Source organism: Panulirus ornatus, chromosome 68 (genome assembly GCF_036320965.1).
Source record: "Panulirus ornatus isolate Po-2019 chromosome 68, ASM3632096v1, whole genome shotgun sequence".
Classification (NCBI taxonomy): Eukaryota; Metazoa; Arthropoda; class Malacostraca; order Decapoda; family Palinuridae; genus Panulirus; species Panulirus ornatus.
Genome location: NC_092291.1, coordinates 6,054,382 through 6,069,816, shown reverse-complemented (window position 1 = coordinate 6,069,816; position 15,435 = coordinate 6,054,382). Strand labels below are relative to the sequence as shown.

Below are 15,435 nucleotides of genomic sequence, written 5' to 3'. Positions count from 1 at the left end.
GTTTGATGATAGAGTGGCAGATATAGGGTGTTTTGGTCGAGGTGGTGTGCAAAGTGAGAGGGTTAGGGAAAATGATTTGGTAAACAGAGAAGAGGTAGTGAAAGCTTTGCGGAAGATGAAAGCCGGCAAGGCAGCAGGTTTGGATGGTATTGCAGTGGAATTTATTAAAAAAGGGGGTGACTGTATTGTTGACTGGTTGGTAAGGTTATTTAATGTATGTATGACTCATGGTGAGGTGCCTGAGGATTGGCGGAATGCGTGCATAGTGCCATTGTACAAAGGCAAAGGGGATAAGAGTGAGTGCTCAAATTACAGAGGTATAAGTTTGTTGAGTATTCCTGGTAAATTATATGGGAGGGTATTGATTGAGAGAGGGTGAAGGCATGTACAGAGCATCAGATTGGGGAAGAGCAGTGTGGTTTCAGAAGTGGTAGAGGATGTGTGGATCAGGTGTTTGCTTTGAAGAATGTATGTGAGAAATACTTAGAAAAGCAAATGGATTTGTATGTAGCATTTATGGATCTGGAGAAGGCATATGATAGAGTTGATAGAGATGCTCTGTGGAAGGTATTAAGAATATATGGTGTGGGAGGAAAGTTGTTAGAAGCAGTGAAAAGTTTTTATCGAGGATGTAAGGCATGTGTACATGTAGGAAGAGAGGAAAGTGATTGGTTCTCAGTGAATGTAGGTTTGCGGCAGGGGTGTGTGATGTCTCCATGGTTGTTTAATTTGTTTATGGATGGGGTTGTTAGGGAGGTAAATGCAAGAGTTTTGGAAAGAGGGGCAAGTATGAAGTCTGTTGGGGATGAGAGAGCTTGGGAAGTGAGTCAGTTGTTGTTCGTTGATGATACAGCGCTGGTGGCTGATTCATGTGAGAAACTGCAGAAGCTGGTGACTGAGTTTGGTAAAGTGTGTGGAAGAAGAAAGTTAAGAGTAAATGTGAATAAGAGCAAGGTTATTAGGTACAGTAGGGTTGAGGGTCAAGTCAATTGGGAGGTGAGTTTGAATGGAGAAAAACTGGAGGAAGTGAAGTGTTTTAGATATCTGGGAGTGGATCTGGCAGTGGATGGAACCATGGAAGCGAAAGTGGATCATAGGGTGGGGGAGGGGGCGAAAAATTCTGGGGGCCTTGAAGAATGTGTGGAAGTCGAAAACATTATCTCGGAAAGCAAAAATGGGTATGTTTGAAGGAATAGTGGTTCCAACAATGTTGTATGGTTGCGAGGCGTGGGCTATGGATAGAGTTGTGCGCAGGAGGATGGATGTGCTGGAAATGAGATGTTTGAGGACAATGTGTGGTGTGAGGTGGTTTGATCGAGTGAGTAACGTAAGGGTAAGAGAGATGTGTGGAAATAAAAAGAGCGTGGTTGAGAGAGCAGAAGAGGGTGTTTTGAAGTGGTTTGGGCACATGGAGAGAATGAGTGAGGAAAGATTGACCAAGAGGATATATGTGTCGGAGGTGGAGGGAACGAGGAGAAGAGGGAGACCAAATTGGAGGTGGAAAGATGGAGTGAAAAAGATTTTGTGTGATCGGGGACTGAACATGCAGGAGGGTGAAAGGAGGGCAAGGAATAGAGTGAATTGGAGCGATGTGGTATACCAGGGTTGACGTGCTGTCAGTGGATTAAATCAAGGCATGTGAAGCGTCTGGGGTAAACCATGGAAAGTTGTGTAGGTATGTATATTTGCGTGTGTGGACGTATGTATATACATGTGTATGGGGGGGGGGGGTTGGGCCATTTCTTTCGTCTGTTTCCTTGCGCTACCTCGCAAACGCGGGAGACAGCGACAAAGTATTAAAAAAAAAAAAAATGTTTTCTTTAATTCCTTAAAGTTGTCAATGTATTTAAATTACCAGATATATTTCTCTTCAAGCTTCTGTACTTTTCAAGTTAATCCAAATTTTCCATTTCCTCAACTGTACTTGCTTAGTTTTACTCAACTCTCAGCTTACTTTACTGGTAACTACATAGAGGGTCTACATATATTATATGAAGCTTCATTTTATGAAGTTTTGCTATAATTCTTAGTTTTAAAGTTTTTAATCCCAATTTTCTTAGATATTGGGGACTGGAAGTTTTCTCTCTAAATACAATGATCTACAATTCAGTATTCTGCAACCAAAATTCTATCTAAACAAGAAAAGTAATTCTAACTCCCAACAATTGTTATGTTTGTAAGAACTGGTGTGACAGGTTATCTACCTTCTAGGTAGCTTGTCCTTCTCCTCCAGGACAGTCACTGCACACTGGGTGGCTAATATGGCAGTGGCAAAGTAGCCTGGGTCAGGTCCAACAATCTGCAATGTTAAACACTTAAGTATAGTTTTTCAATAAAGACTTAAGTACTATGACACCTATAATTCTTCTGTACTTGGGTTAAACACATTATAAATACATTGAATACTTGTTTTTGTATTAAACCAAATGCCTTTACAACATCTGTGAAGTAGCATTTGGAACACACAAAAAGTGATCTCATTCACAAATACCTAGTCTCTAACTATCATGGGTAAAATGGAAAGAACCAGGATTTATTTCTTTTCAACTAGTCTAGACAACATCAAAACAAGTTGAGAAGAATAAACTTCTGGCTGTTGTTTTCAGATTTTCTTGCTACCTTTTACCCACTTGCCACTGTGGATAATCCCAGTCTAGCTAGGTTATACAGTATACTAAACTATTATCCACAGCCTTAATTTTTTTTCCATGCATAGATTATTATACATATTTCTCTTCTTTGTAGGCTGTGGTGTTAAAGTTCTTTTAACCTCTCATGACAAGTGCTCCATTCCATCGACTTTGCTCATGAAGTGTTTCTGAATTTTTTTTTAGCATGCTAATATCTCCTAAGGTATCTTGATGGTGACCATATAATACAGTAGCATTCACATTTACTTTTCACGTATGTGTTAAACAGCTCCAACATGCTATCTTCTGATGAATGGTTTCATAATTACTTTACAGTTACTTAAACAGGTGTACCTGTGTATTTTCTGTATCACTGCTTTTCCATTTATATTTTTCATTTCATAAATTTCCTTTCTTGACTCAGTTGCTTAAATTTCTCCTCGCTGAATTTGTTTAGATTTTCTGTTGCTTATTTGCATTTCATGTTTAGGTCTTTTTGCATTTTCTCTTTTTCCAATTCTGTGATTATTTTGTTACTTTACTGTGCTGTCATCTATTCATCTGCAACTTGATATACTTTCTTTTTTTGTCTCGGATATCAGTATCATGAAGACTTCTGTTTCTTGACATGGTATCCGACAAACTAAGGTATAAGATCCTACTAGAAAAAGTAGCAAAACATTACACAGAAGGCTAATATGGAAAATGGATTATGGGAGTATCTACTTGTATTCTCCCAGAACCCCTATTAGAGGGCTCCTACAGCTTTAAAGCTGCATTACAGTCTCTAACAGGAAGACCAACAGTCTTCTTTGGAGTGAGAAACCCCTGAATGAGATTGTACTGCTTTTCGTCCATGGACAGTGGTACTTCCTCTCCAAGGTAAATTTTACTCATGGCATAAACATCTGCAAGCACAGTCCAGTAATGCCTATGGTCATATTATTATTAATAATCTTATTACTAAGTCATTATTATTACTATTATTATCATTATACTATTTAACTATAATGATCATTACTATTATCATTATTGTTACTATTACAATAGTGTTGCCATATAGCATGAGACAGATACCAAAAAAGTTCACACAGTACTGAACTCTGAAATATTGTCTCATCTATTTCTACATACATAAGAATTTCGGGACACTGGGGAAAAACACAAATAATACTCAAAACATTATATAAATAATGGAAATCATGTACCAAATAAGACTCAAAACATTATACAAGCAATGAAAATATTATACAACATATGCAGTAAACGACAAAGAGGCATCTACCTATTTGTCACATCTATGTTTTCTTGGGACTGGAATAGGCTAGGTAAGGTTTTGTTGTATATTCTTTCTGAATATGTATATGATTATTAATTTATGCATTTGGTAGAATCCTGCTGAAGAGAACTACACAGAAAACATACCTTTAGCGGATAAATAAAAGTTAACAATTATCTGTATTATTCTGAAAAAATGGTGATTTTTTTTAAAACCACAATATGATCACACACCTCTCCTTACCTACCTGAAATGGAAAATCATACTATATCCCTCATTTCCATTATTTTCCTAAATACATATGCTTACTTTCATCAGTATGTTGCAGGCCTGTTAAGTCAACCTTCTCCAAGGAAACACAGAATACACAAGGTTAGAACTGTTAGAACTAAATGAAGCAATTGAAGGTCTCGTGCCCACAATTTGTCAAGTGGCTGAAATCAACTCAACATAAACTTATTATAATGATGGTTTGAAGAATGGGTGTGAGAAATGCTTAGATACTTATAAATACTGTAGGTGGCATTTATGTATCTAGAGAAATCATATGATAGGGTTGATAGAGATGCTTTGTGGAAGGTCTTAACAGTATATATGGAGTTGGAGGGAAGCTGCTAGGAGCAGTGAGAAGTTTATATTAAGGATGTAAAGCATGTTTACAAATGGGGAGGGAGGAGAATGAATGGCTCCAAGTGAAGGCTGGTGTGTGTGATGTCACCATGGTTGTTTAATCTGCTTGCAGTTGAGGTAAAGAGGGAGGTTAATGCAAGAGAGAAAGAGGTAAGTATGCAGTCTGCTGGACATGGCAGCAAATGGAACCATGGAATTGGAAGTGAGTGGGTTGGGAGAGCAAAGGTTCTGGAGGCACTGAAGAATGAAAAAGAGATCTTTATCTGGGAGGGCAAAAATACATATGGCTGAAGGTACGGTAGTCACGACATTATTATATGGATGAAAGGCATGAGCTATACATCAGACTGTGCAGAGGAGGGTGTGAGTGTGCTGGAAATGAAATGTTTGAGGACAACATGTAATGTAAGTTGGTTTGACTGAATAAGTAATGAAATGGTAAGAGAGGTGTGGTAATAAAAAAAAAATGTGATTGAGAAAGCTGAAAAGGGTATGCTGAAATGAGTGGAGAAAGGTTGACAAAGAGGATGTATGTATCAGAAGTGGAAAGAACAAGGAGAATGGGGAAACCAAACTGGAGATGGAGGGCTGGAATGAAAATGATTTTGAGTGATTGGGGACTGAACATGCAGGAGGATGAAAGACGTGCACTGGATAGAGTTAACTGGAACAATGTAGTATACAGGGGTTGATGTGCAGTCATTGAACTGAACCAGGGCATGTGATGCATACGAGGTAAAACATGGAAAGGTCTGTGGGGCCTGGTTGTGGATAGGGAGCTATGGTCTTGATGCATTACACACGACAGCCAGAGAATGGATGTGAGCAGATGCGGCCCTTCATCTGTTCCTTGCATTACCTTGCTAACATGGGAGACAACATCAAGTATAAAAAAGTAAAAAATACACAAGCTGTTCATCATTTCCATTCAAAACAATGAATACCTCATGCCCCCAACTTTACCCTTGACTTCCACATACTCACCTTCACATTCAATCAGTGACACCCAGTATCTTACATCAAAACTGCTGATACACTCACTCATCTTCTCCCAAAACAATTGCTTCTTGTTATCTTTCTTCTCAAGGCCAGGTGCATGAGCACTAATAATTATCCATCTTTTGCCATTCATTTTTTTTTACCCACATCAGTCCAGAATTTACTTTCTTACACTCTTTCACAAACAACCACAATTCCTGCTTCAGAAGCAGGGCCATATTTAAGAACAATACGACGGGAGTGTGTGACGATAATGTGCAACCTTCATAAAGCTTCTATGGTAGGTATTCAAGAATAATGTGAAGGACCTTCCTACAACATCATTATTTATCACACACACACTCTTAGCCCCTTCATCAGGTTTATCAAGTAACATTTCCACATCCATATTCCCCATAAATTTATTCACATCTATCTCTTCCCCACCTGGTCAGAATTCTTTCTACATGCATACCTTCCACTCATTCAACTGCCACCACCACCAACCTCTCTACTGCACCTCAAGAGAGTCGAGAGGGCAAGGAAAGAGGATATTTCAAGAGAAAGTATTTAAAAGGGCGAATGACAGTCAAGATGAATGGCTTGTGCTGAAGAAGAACACCAGGCAAAAATGGGCCTGATTCAGTCATCAAGCCAGCTGCAACAGGAAACTGAGGGAAATCTCCAGCAATTAAAATGTACTGCTGAATCTTTCAGGGGAAGTTAGAAGACAAGTACTTTAAAATTGGAATGAAAAGTCTGTGTGGTATTGAAAATTGTATTATACCAACATTTACCACAGAGAAAATAATTCAGAGTAAAAAACATATCTGTACACTTATTGTAATCATCACACTTAGGAAATGTCATTCCTCAAACATTCATTTAAATTTTAAATAATTTTTTTTTTTTTTTTTTTTTTTAATACTTTGTCGCTGTCTCCCGCGTTTGCGAGGTAGCGCAAGGAAACAGACGAAAGAAATGGCCCAACCCCCCCCCCCCCCATACACATGTACATACACCCGTCCACACACGCAAATATACATACCTACACAGCTTTCCATGGTTTACCCCAGACGCTTCACATGCCTTGATTCAATCCACTGACAGCACGTCAACCCGTATTTAAATAAATACAATGAGAAAATACTTCCATTTTCAGAATCATATATATTATCCCTGGGGATAGGGGAGAAAGAATACTTCCCGCGTATTCCCTGCATGTCATAGAAGGCGACTATAAGGGGAGGTAGCGGGAGGTTGGAAATCCTCCCCACCCATTTTTTTAATTTACTAAAAGAAGGAACAGAGAAGGGGGCCAAGTGAGGATATTTCATCTAAAGCTCAGTCCTCTGTTCTTAACGCTACCTCACTAATGCAGGAAATGTCTGGAAATTCCCAGTTCCTAAGTAACATAAAGACACAATGAGCAGTAGGTGTGGTGGGATTAGGAAACCTATGGAGAGAGAAATAAAAACAATAAAAATACTGTTTACAAATTACTAATTACTGTATAAACTCAATGCTCGAGAAATATTGAAGAATTAAATACACTTCATGCAAGTTGCTCTACAGAAAAATGTAAATCAAATGTGAAATGGAATGTTAAGTATCTGAGTTCATTTCCCTAAATATACTCATTGTCTTAATACATCATGGCATTTTCACTGAATAGCATATTCTTGACAGCCTTAGCATTAAAACAACAGTATACAAGATATTTTTTGAATTGGTGTCTAGTTAATGGTGTTTTTTAATAACTACAAAACATGGCCTAACATACATTTTGTGGGACTAATGGTTGGTGGTAAGCATACCGGTGATGGTAGAGGAGGCAGCATGTGGGTGGCTTTCTGAAGATCTTTGGGAAAAGATTGCTCCTAAAATGTATGCACTTGGTACAGTCATACTTCTTAGCTTGAATCATTTATCTTTACCATCACACTTGTAGATAGGCAAGGTAAAGTAATTATAAACACCAATTAAAGATATAATCTGAGTGAAATTAATATTATTTCTTGTACCCTATTTAACATCTTATACATTATTATTGATTATTGTGGATAAACCACATTTACTAAGTGAACACTAACCCTGGAAATATCCTCTTAGTTAAATAATCACTTTAATGAACACGAATAATTTGTAGTACGTACCTCATTAATATGGTAGCAGTGATTTCTTGGGCTGCTGACTGGAGGCAATTTGGAAGGTCTCCAGGAGGGATCCAGGACCAGAAAGCAAAACTTAAATATTCTCAAGTAGCGCACAACTCGCACCAGTCTCGAAAAAATATTTTCCTGTGACTTTTATTTGAATTTGTATCTCTTCACCATAAGATAATACTATTTTCAAATATGTTTAATGCATAAAGAATCTTTTAAGAGATAAAATGTGTAATTGTTAATGATTATTTTCTATTGTAAAGTCTTATTGCAAAAGGATCCACTTGGGAAGGCCATCTTCACAACGTTCCAATAATTACATCCCACAGTCATACTTGCCAGCCAATCAACGTTGACCTGCATTGCATTACCACGTTCTGGAATACAATGATGTGAACCTTCATCGCCTTTGCAAAATTGACCACACGTCATATGGCTGGCACTGCTACTCCTTCCTTAGCTCTTGTCCTTTCACCAACCCTGACTTTATTCTTTCGCATTTTCAAACAATTTCCATTTACCTGCTCATTTATTGTTTTCATAATTATCTTCTTAATCCAGGATTCCTTCTCTAAGAGTCCCTGTAGCTTCAAGAATGCACTAAAAACAGTACCAAGAAAAGGATGAACTCCTTGAGAGTGAGTTCTTCAATGAATTTTAAGAAAAATTTGATTATACAACTTCCCCAATGTAACTTCTCATTCAAGTTATAACCACAAGCAAGTGAAGTCCAGTAATACCCCTAAATGCATCGTATCATTACCACCTTATAACTCCATCCAGGATTCCTTTTGCTTAAGGAGCTTCTGCAGCTTCAAGGCTGCACAGCCTCCAAAGCAGAGAAAAGATGGACTCCTTTTGGGTGAGAAGTTTTTCAATGATGCTGATACAACCTTGTAACAGGTGACTTTTCATTAAAAGTGTACTCATAAGTAGGCAAAGTCTGGTAACACTCACCATACATATATAATAAATACTTCTTTTCTTAAATATGGTCACTTTTTCTTTGAAGACAGGGGAAAAGAATACCATCCATATTCATCTTGTGTGTTCTAAAAAGAGGGGTGGAGGAGAGGGCTGGAAATTCTTCTCTACTTAATTATTATCATGGGCAAAAGCAGGAGTCTAACACTAATTCTTCTGAAAAGGGTCAGTCATCTGTTCCTTAAGTGGACAGGCAAACACATATATATGTTGACAAGTAAGGGGAATATATTTTTTTCATACATGTTCACCATTTCCCACCATAGCAAGGCAGCACAGGAATTGATGAAGGGCTCCATTCACCCACATCCACAACTCAATACAATGCTCAACTGCATTAAGCATTCCATGATGCATGACTAAAGCAAAATGGAGATTTTCTAATACTGAATGGGAAAATATTCCCTAAAATTACTAGCTAAAAACCATTATAATAAAATAGCAAGGATAATTCTTGCATATACATCATCAGCATACCTTAACTGTCATGGTGGTGTTGGGTGGATCTGTGTGCTGTTGATTTGGGTCCTCCAACTTCGTGTCCCAACCCTTTCCAGTCAAGGTCACACAAAACTTCACACTAGTCAAATCAGAGCGTTTTGGGCCCTTTCGAGTAAAAGTACCTAATGTGAAGAACTCAGGATACTGAAAAAAGTTGTTCAAAATTAGTTTTTTACAAATAGGTAGAAATGTGTTACACACATTGCTGCATCATTAACATTCAGGGTTATCTCCAAAAAATTTTCAAATCTCATTTGATATTATTCTATACTTGTTTATAGTCTGCATTAATGAGGTAGAGCCATGAACAAATGAAGAGGGGCTACATTTTACTCGCATCCATTTTCTAACACTACAGCTGGGCCCCACAGACCTTTCTGTGGTTTCCCATGGCTGCTTCATATGCCCTGCTTCAGTCCAGTGACAGCACATTGCCCCCTGTATACGAAACTGCTTTAACTAACTCTATTCTATGCATGCCTTTCACACTCCAGCATATTCATGCCCTGATCTTTCATAATCTTTTTCATTCCATCCTTCCATCTCTAATTTGGTCTCACCCTTTTTGGACTCTCCACTTCAAGCACATATTTTCTTTGTCAACCTCTCCCCACTAATTCTCTTCATATGTCCAAACTACTTCAGCACATCCTCTTCAGGTCTCTCAACCACACTCTTCTTATTATCACACCTCTATCTTACCCTTTTAATACTTAATCGAGCTATCCACCTCATATCACATATTGTCCTCAAACATTTCATTCCAACACATCCATCCCCATACTGGAATAATGGTGAAAGCTGTTCTGGTAGAGAAAGGCACTGACACACACAAAGAGACTGATCAACAAAAGTAGAGGGCAGGAAAGGTTAGGAGAAAATTCGGAATAAGATAAATGAGGTGTGAAGTGAGGATGAGGAACAGGCTCAGGTGACATAAACAGAGGTACATGGGAAATTCAACCCAAGCAAATGTAAATTAGGATGGGACAAAGGGAAATATGGCCTCAATATGATTATTACCTAGCTAGAAATAAGCTTCTGGATTCTGTGTGCGAGAAGGACTTTGTAGTAGACACTGTCCCTAACCTGTCACCAGAGTCCCATGTTAGAATAGTTAGAATCTTAAATTGTTTGCTTTACAGATGTGTTTGAAATTATGAAATATGAATTAGTTTAACTCTTTTTTTAATATTTCATTAATTATATTAGAATTATTTTTCTTTATACTTGACCGCTGTTTCCTGCATCAGCAAGGTAGCACCAGGAACAGATAAAGAAAGGCCATACTTACTCGCATTCATTTTCTAGCTGTCATGTGTAATGCATCAAAACCACAGCTACCTACCCACAACCAGGCCCCACAAACCTTTCCATGGTCCAATATTCACATGTAGTGGTTGGTAGTAGGCAGATGATAGTTGGCAGCCATGGCCAGGGAGGTATATTACCATTAGTGATGACTACAAAGTGTGCAAGCACTTCAGTGGTTGTCAAGATGCTATCTATCTATATCTCTGATGCCTGTTCCAATTGGAATTCCCTTAAAGGGGTGGCCACAGCAACAGTCTACATAACTGAAGAATTCCAGTGCTGCTTCTTAGCCTATAGTGCTACACCCTTAACAGGCCACTGGCAGAGGGAAACTCTAGTGCAGTGTTTGCAGAGGCTTCTACCAAATGTTCCTAATGAGTGCTTCTATCTAATGCTCCTACCAACTACTTCCCCCTATGTTTCTCCCTAATGCTCCAGCCTAAATGTCTTTACCTTCTGCTTCCAATTACTACTCCTACCATTTTGCCAAAGTTAGGGCTAGCGTATAGTGCTCATAGCAGGAAAATCTAGTTATGAAGAATAAGCTGTGTGAGTGAAGTGTTGTCAAGTGTTACAAATGACAAGGAGAGATTGTATGTTTATAGAAAGAATGCCCATAGTCCACATGTTAGTGAGGCAGAAAAAAAAGACAGCTACCTGGGTCAGAGGAGTGCAACTTGACAACCACTAAAGTGCTGGCTAACTATGAAGATGTCACTAACCTTTCCAATACCCAGGTGGGTAGTACTAGTCGTTGGCTGCGTACCAACTACTACCTACTCTTCTGACCTAGGTAGTTGTCTTTTCTTTTACCTCACCCATACATGGACTACTGGCATTCTGTCCACAAACATACAATCTCTCCCTGTCATAAATAACATCTGACAACAATTAACTCAACTCATTCTTTGTAATTCTAGATTTTCGTGCTGTGAATGCTATGTGTTAGCCCTGCCTTTAGGCAAAATGGTAGGAGCAACATATAGAAGTGGTATATAGGAACTTTAGACAGAAGTATCAAGAAGAAGTAGTAGGGTGGAAAACTAGGTAGAAGCAGTCAGTTGGAACATTCAGCAGCAGCCTTTGAAAACAATGCTCTAGAGTGGCCATCTGTCAGTGGCCCATTAAGGGTGAGGCACTGAGGGCTAAGAAGAGGCACTGAAGTTCAACAGTTACGGACACTTTTGATCTGACCACCCACTTGAGGGAGTTTATGAGAGGAATGGGCATCAGAGATACAAATAAACAATATATATATAGATAGCTAAGGAGAAAAATATATGCTAGCAAATATTAGAATAGCTTCCTTCCAAGTATATAGATAACGAAAAAGTTAGAAAGGTATTCATATCCTATACAAGGTCAAAATTAGAATATGCTTCTTAGGTTTGGTGAGGAGGGCAACAAGGTTTGTGCCAAAATGAAGTTTGCTAAACTACAGGGAAATCCTGGGGGCTTTAATTTACCCACCTTGGAAGGGAGAAGACTGAGTGATGACATGATCACAACCTTTAAATGGTTAAAAGGGAGCAACAATGTGAAAAATGGACAGTCTTCAAGAGATGTAGGGACAGAGTAACCAGGGTATGTAACACAAAACTGAATAAGAAAATTGTAAATAAGTGTGTAAAGAAAAACTTTATAAGAGAGGTGGATGAATGGAAAAGACTAACTGAGGACATGGTTAATTCAGAGCATACATAAACTCTTAAGAGGTTGTATGATAGTAGGGAGTGTACCAGAGATGGGGCCCTGGTGCCCTAAGAGTGTGAAACTCCCTGTGCAGTACATAGGAAATTACATAGAATCCTGATATTTATTTCCTGCTTAATAAAAATCATACTGAGGCCCTCTTTCACTCTGTCCCATCCTCATTAGTGTAAATTTGCTTGGAATAATTTCCATCAAATATGTACCACATAAACACTGGAGTCTGCTATGTCCCTTTGTAAGTATAAGCAATCCTGCTCATTTTTCACATCCCTAAAGATTTTTGCATCAGTCTTCAAAAATATTCTGGTAAGGGTCTATGCCTTCAGGCAGGTCATTCACAAAGATCAAGAAAAGTAACAGTTCCAAAACAGATCCCTTGAGTACTCCAATGGTGACCTTCATCCATCTGTAGAAGGCTCTTCTGACATATGCCCTTTGTTCCCTTCCACTAAGATAATTTGTCTACTGGGGATATTTACCTTTTATACTTGCTAGTGATCCAGCTTCTTCATCAGTCTCCCATACAGCATGGTGTTATAGTTTCAGGTGGTCAAGGTACAAACAATCCAATCGGCCTTCCCCTTAGTCTAAGACTGAGCTCACTCTCTTATAGGAATCTGAGATCTGTTACACATGATCTCCTTTCCCCTAACACTGTATTGCCTTACAATTAAGTAATTTCTCCTCTGTAGAGTCATCCACTTGCTTTCTGTTTATATTTTCCAGGACACCTGTCTAGCAGACTGGTCTATAGTTCAGTTTTTTTGCCAAGTCTTCCTTAGGTATAATGTCTGTCTACTCTATTTGTATACATCCTCAGTACATAAGGTAAAGTTCCATTGAGACCTGCCCTGTATGGGTCAATGCCCTTTGGTACTCTGTTCATATTTTTTCTAGACATGTAAATGTTTTCTAAAGGCTCCTACCTACCCATCTCACTCGTGATGGAGCTATTGTGTCTTTCACTGTGAAAAAACTTTTGAAGTTGTTATTCAGTTCCTTACATATCTTTACATCATCCTTAACTATTCTTCCCTCCAAATCCCTTTACCTGATAAGCTGCTCTTTAACTATCTACCACTTCAGAATTCATGGAAAAGTTTTAGATTTTCACCTGCTGTGTCCACAATATTTTTTCTAATCCTACAACACTTGTTCCTTGCTTTCTTATACCTAGCATATGCTGGCTGGTTGGAGTGTTACCTATATCTCTACCACAGTAAATCTTAATGCTTCAAGGCCTTTTGACATCTTTGATTAAACCATTTTTCCATCTTTCTTAAACTTCCATCTATATTTGCAGTTAGATGTACAAATGTTCTCACTGCTTCATTGTAAAATTCACAGAACCATTCACTAAAATGCTCTGGTTCTTGGCTAATGAACTTCATTTCCCAATCTATGTTACCCAAGAAACTGTTAGGTTCTGCATAGTTTCCAAGATAATGTCTCCTCCTCAAGTCCTGTATCATCTCTACTCTTTTTAACTCCCCCATTTACCACATAAACAAACTCAAGTATTACAAATGATGTACCATACATTTTCAATATCAATGCTATTATGCATGAAGATAAAATCTAGTAATGCTGACATATCAGTCTGTTTCATCCTCCTGTGTTCATGAACATGCTGGTTAAGGAAATTTTCGGGTAAATGCTCTATGAACATGTTCCTATGGCCCTGTGACCACAAGAATCTAAATCCTAAGTCTATCTCCTTTTAAGCAAAATCTCCTATTGTCAATACTTTACCTTAACAGAGAAGTGCATGTTTTACTGCTCTTTGTACCATTCTGACTGTTCCTTTGCCGTTATCATTGTATACTTCTTTTGTGATGTTAAAATTCTCTGGAGAATTATATATATTATGAACACCACTATGCATTTATTTCCCACATGTATTGGAAGGGGTGCCTCACACTCATGAATCTAAAATACAGTACCAAATTCACTTTGTGAAAAGAAAAGCTAGCACACCATACTACTGTACTGTGAAATGAGGAAAGGCATTTAGAAAATAGATGAACATTACAGTAGTGACAATATAACAAAAGCCATTCAAATCTGTCTTACCTTCAGCAGTAGACTCTTGGTGAATGCAAAAGAGACCATAATGTAGAACACAATACCAAAGAGAATGCTCCCAAAGGCAGTCCATAAAGATTTCATGCCAAAGAAGATGTTAAACTGTATGGGACGTCTCTGCTCAAGTTCATAGTTGAGATGCTGTGACCTCTTAACAACTGAACGATCTGAAGCAATGTTAGGAAGACACCATCGTTGGGCTTCCTCACTGTAGAATAATTTTCCCCTAGAACAGAGATTAAGTTCTATTATAACAGGTAATGATCACAAAAATGCTCTATTGTATCTGTGGTCTCATCTTTATAAAGAAGATTTACTGGCAAATCTCACACTATTTATGCACCAGCTGATGAAATAAGAGAAATTTTAATGCCTGTACACCTTTTATGCTAGAGATACATTTCTAGAAATACACATCCACAGTGTATAACCACAAAGCAGACCTAACAGTGTAAAGGAAAAATAGGGATGCATCCTCAACACCTTCCAAAGTCTCTCTTTTTTGGACAAAAAGTGTATTCACCAATTTCACAGAAAGAATTTAAAAAATCAGATCAACTGGAAAGAGATCCTGTCTGTTAAAGTGAGTTTTCTGATGAATGAAGTAATTAGATATTTGTTACAAAATATAAGAAAAAACATCCTATTTAGTGTGTTTTACTAAACACATTAGTGACCTTAGTAACATTGGCAGCTATGGTCCTCAAACCTTTGAGAACCCTTCGCAGTCACTACTGACCCACACAGGTGGAATCCCCCACATGCAGCTAAAAATTTTTATACTTACATTACTTGTAACAACTCCCCCACAACATGTAAAAGATTTTTTTTAATATCTTGTAAAATAAATTATCTACTCTGAATGAAAGAAACAATGTAAAATACTAGGTTATATAACTGAGGTTATATAACTTCCTTCCATCAGTATTGTAGAATTTTTACTCATTATATATGACTTTTAAGTTTATCTATCAACTAGTATAAATAAAAAAGGAAGTATCTCCTACATCACACCAAATGCAAAATAAAGAACACTGGCTTGCTGTCACTGCTAAATGTTTGGCTTGAAACATCTCACTAGAAAGAAAGAGAAGCAAAGAAGGCATCTCCCATCTAACATCCAGCTCAAGAGACCAGCCATGATTCAGTAGTGGCC

The 15,435-nt window shown here is 38.0% G+C and overlaps 2 protein-coding genes across 11 annotated transcripts in view; one reads left to right on the top strand and one right to left on the bottom strand.

Annotated features, from left to right (window-relative positions):
* LOC139747319 (saccharopine dehydrogenase-like oxidoreductase) overlaps window positions 1–15,435 on the bottom strand; it is a 139,987-nt gene that overhangs the window by 5,596 nt on the left and 118,956 nt on the right. For all 6 annotated transcript variants that reach the window (XM_071659487.1, XM_071659488.1, XM_071659486.1 and 3 more), the window contains 3 exons: window positions 14,268–14,505; window positions 9,144–9,311; window positions 2,205–2,299 (listed from right to left, as the gene is read on the bottom strand). In XM_071659487.1, the coding sequence (XP_071515588.1) occupies window positions 2,205–2,299; window positions 9,144–9,311; window positions 14,268–14,505 (501 nt within the window). The remainder of the gene's footprint in view (window positions 1–2,204; window positions 2,300–9,143; window positions 9,312–14,267; window positions 14,506–15,435) is intronic.
* The window catches only part of LOC139747317 (uncharacterized), a 99,671-nt gene that overhangs the window by 31,338 nt on the left and 52,898 nt on the right, over window positions 1–15,435 (top strand). The gene's annotated exons all lie outside the window — the stretch shown is intronic.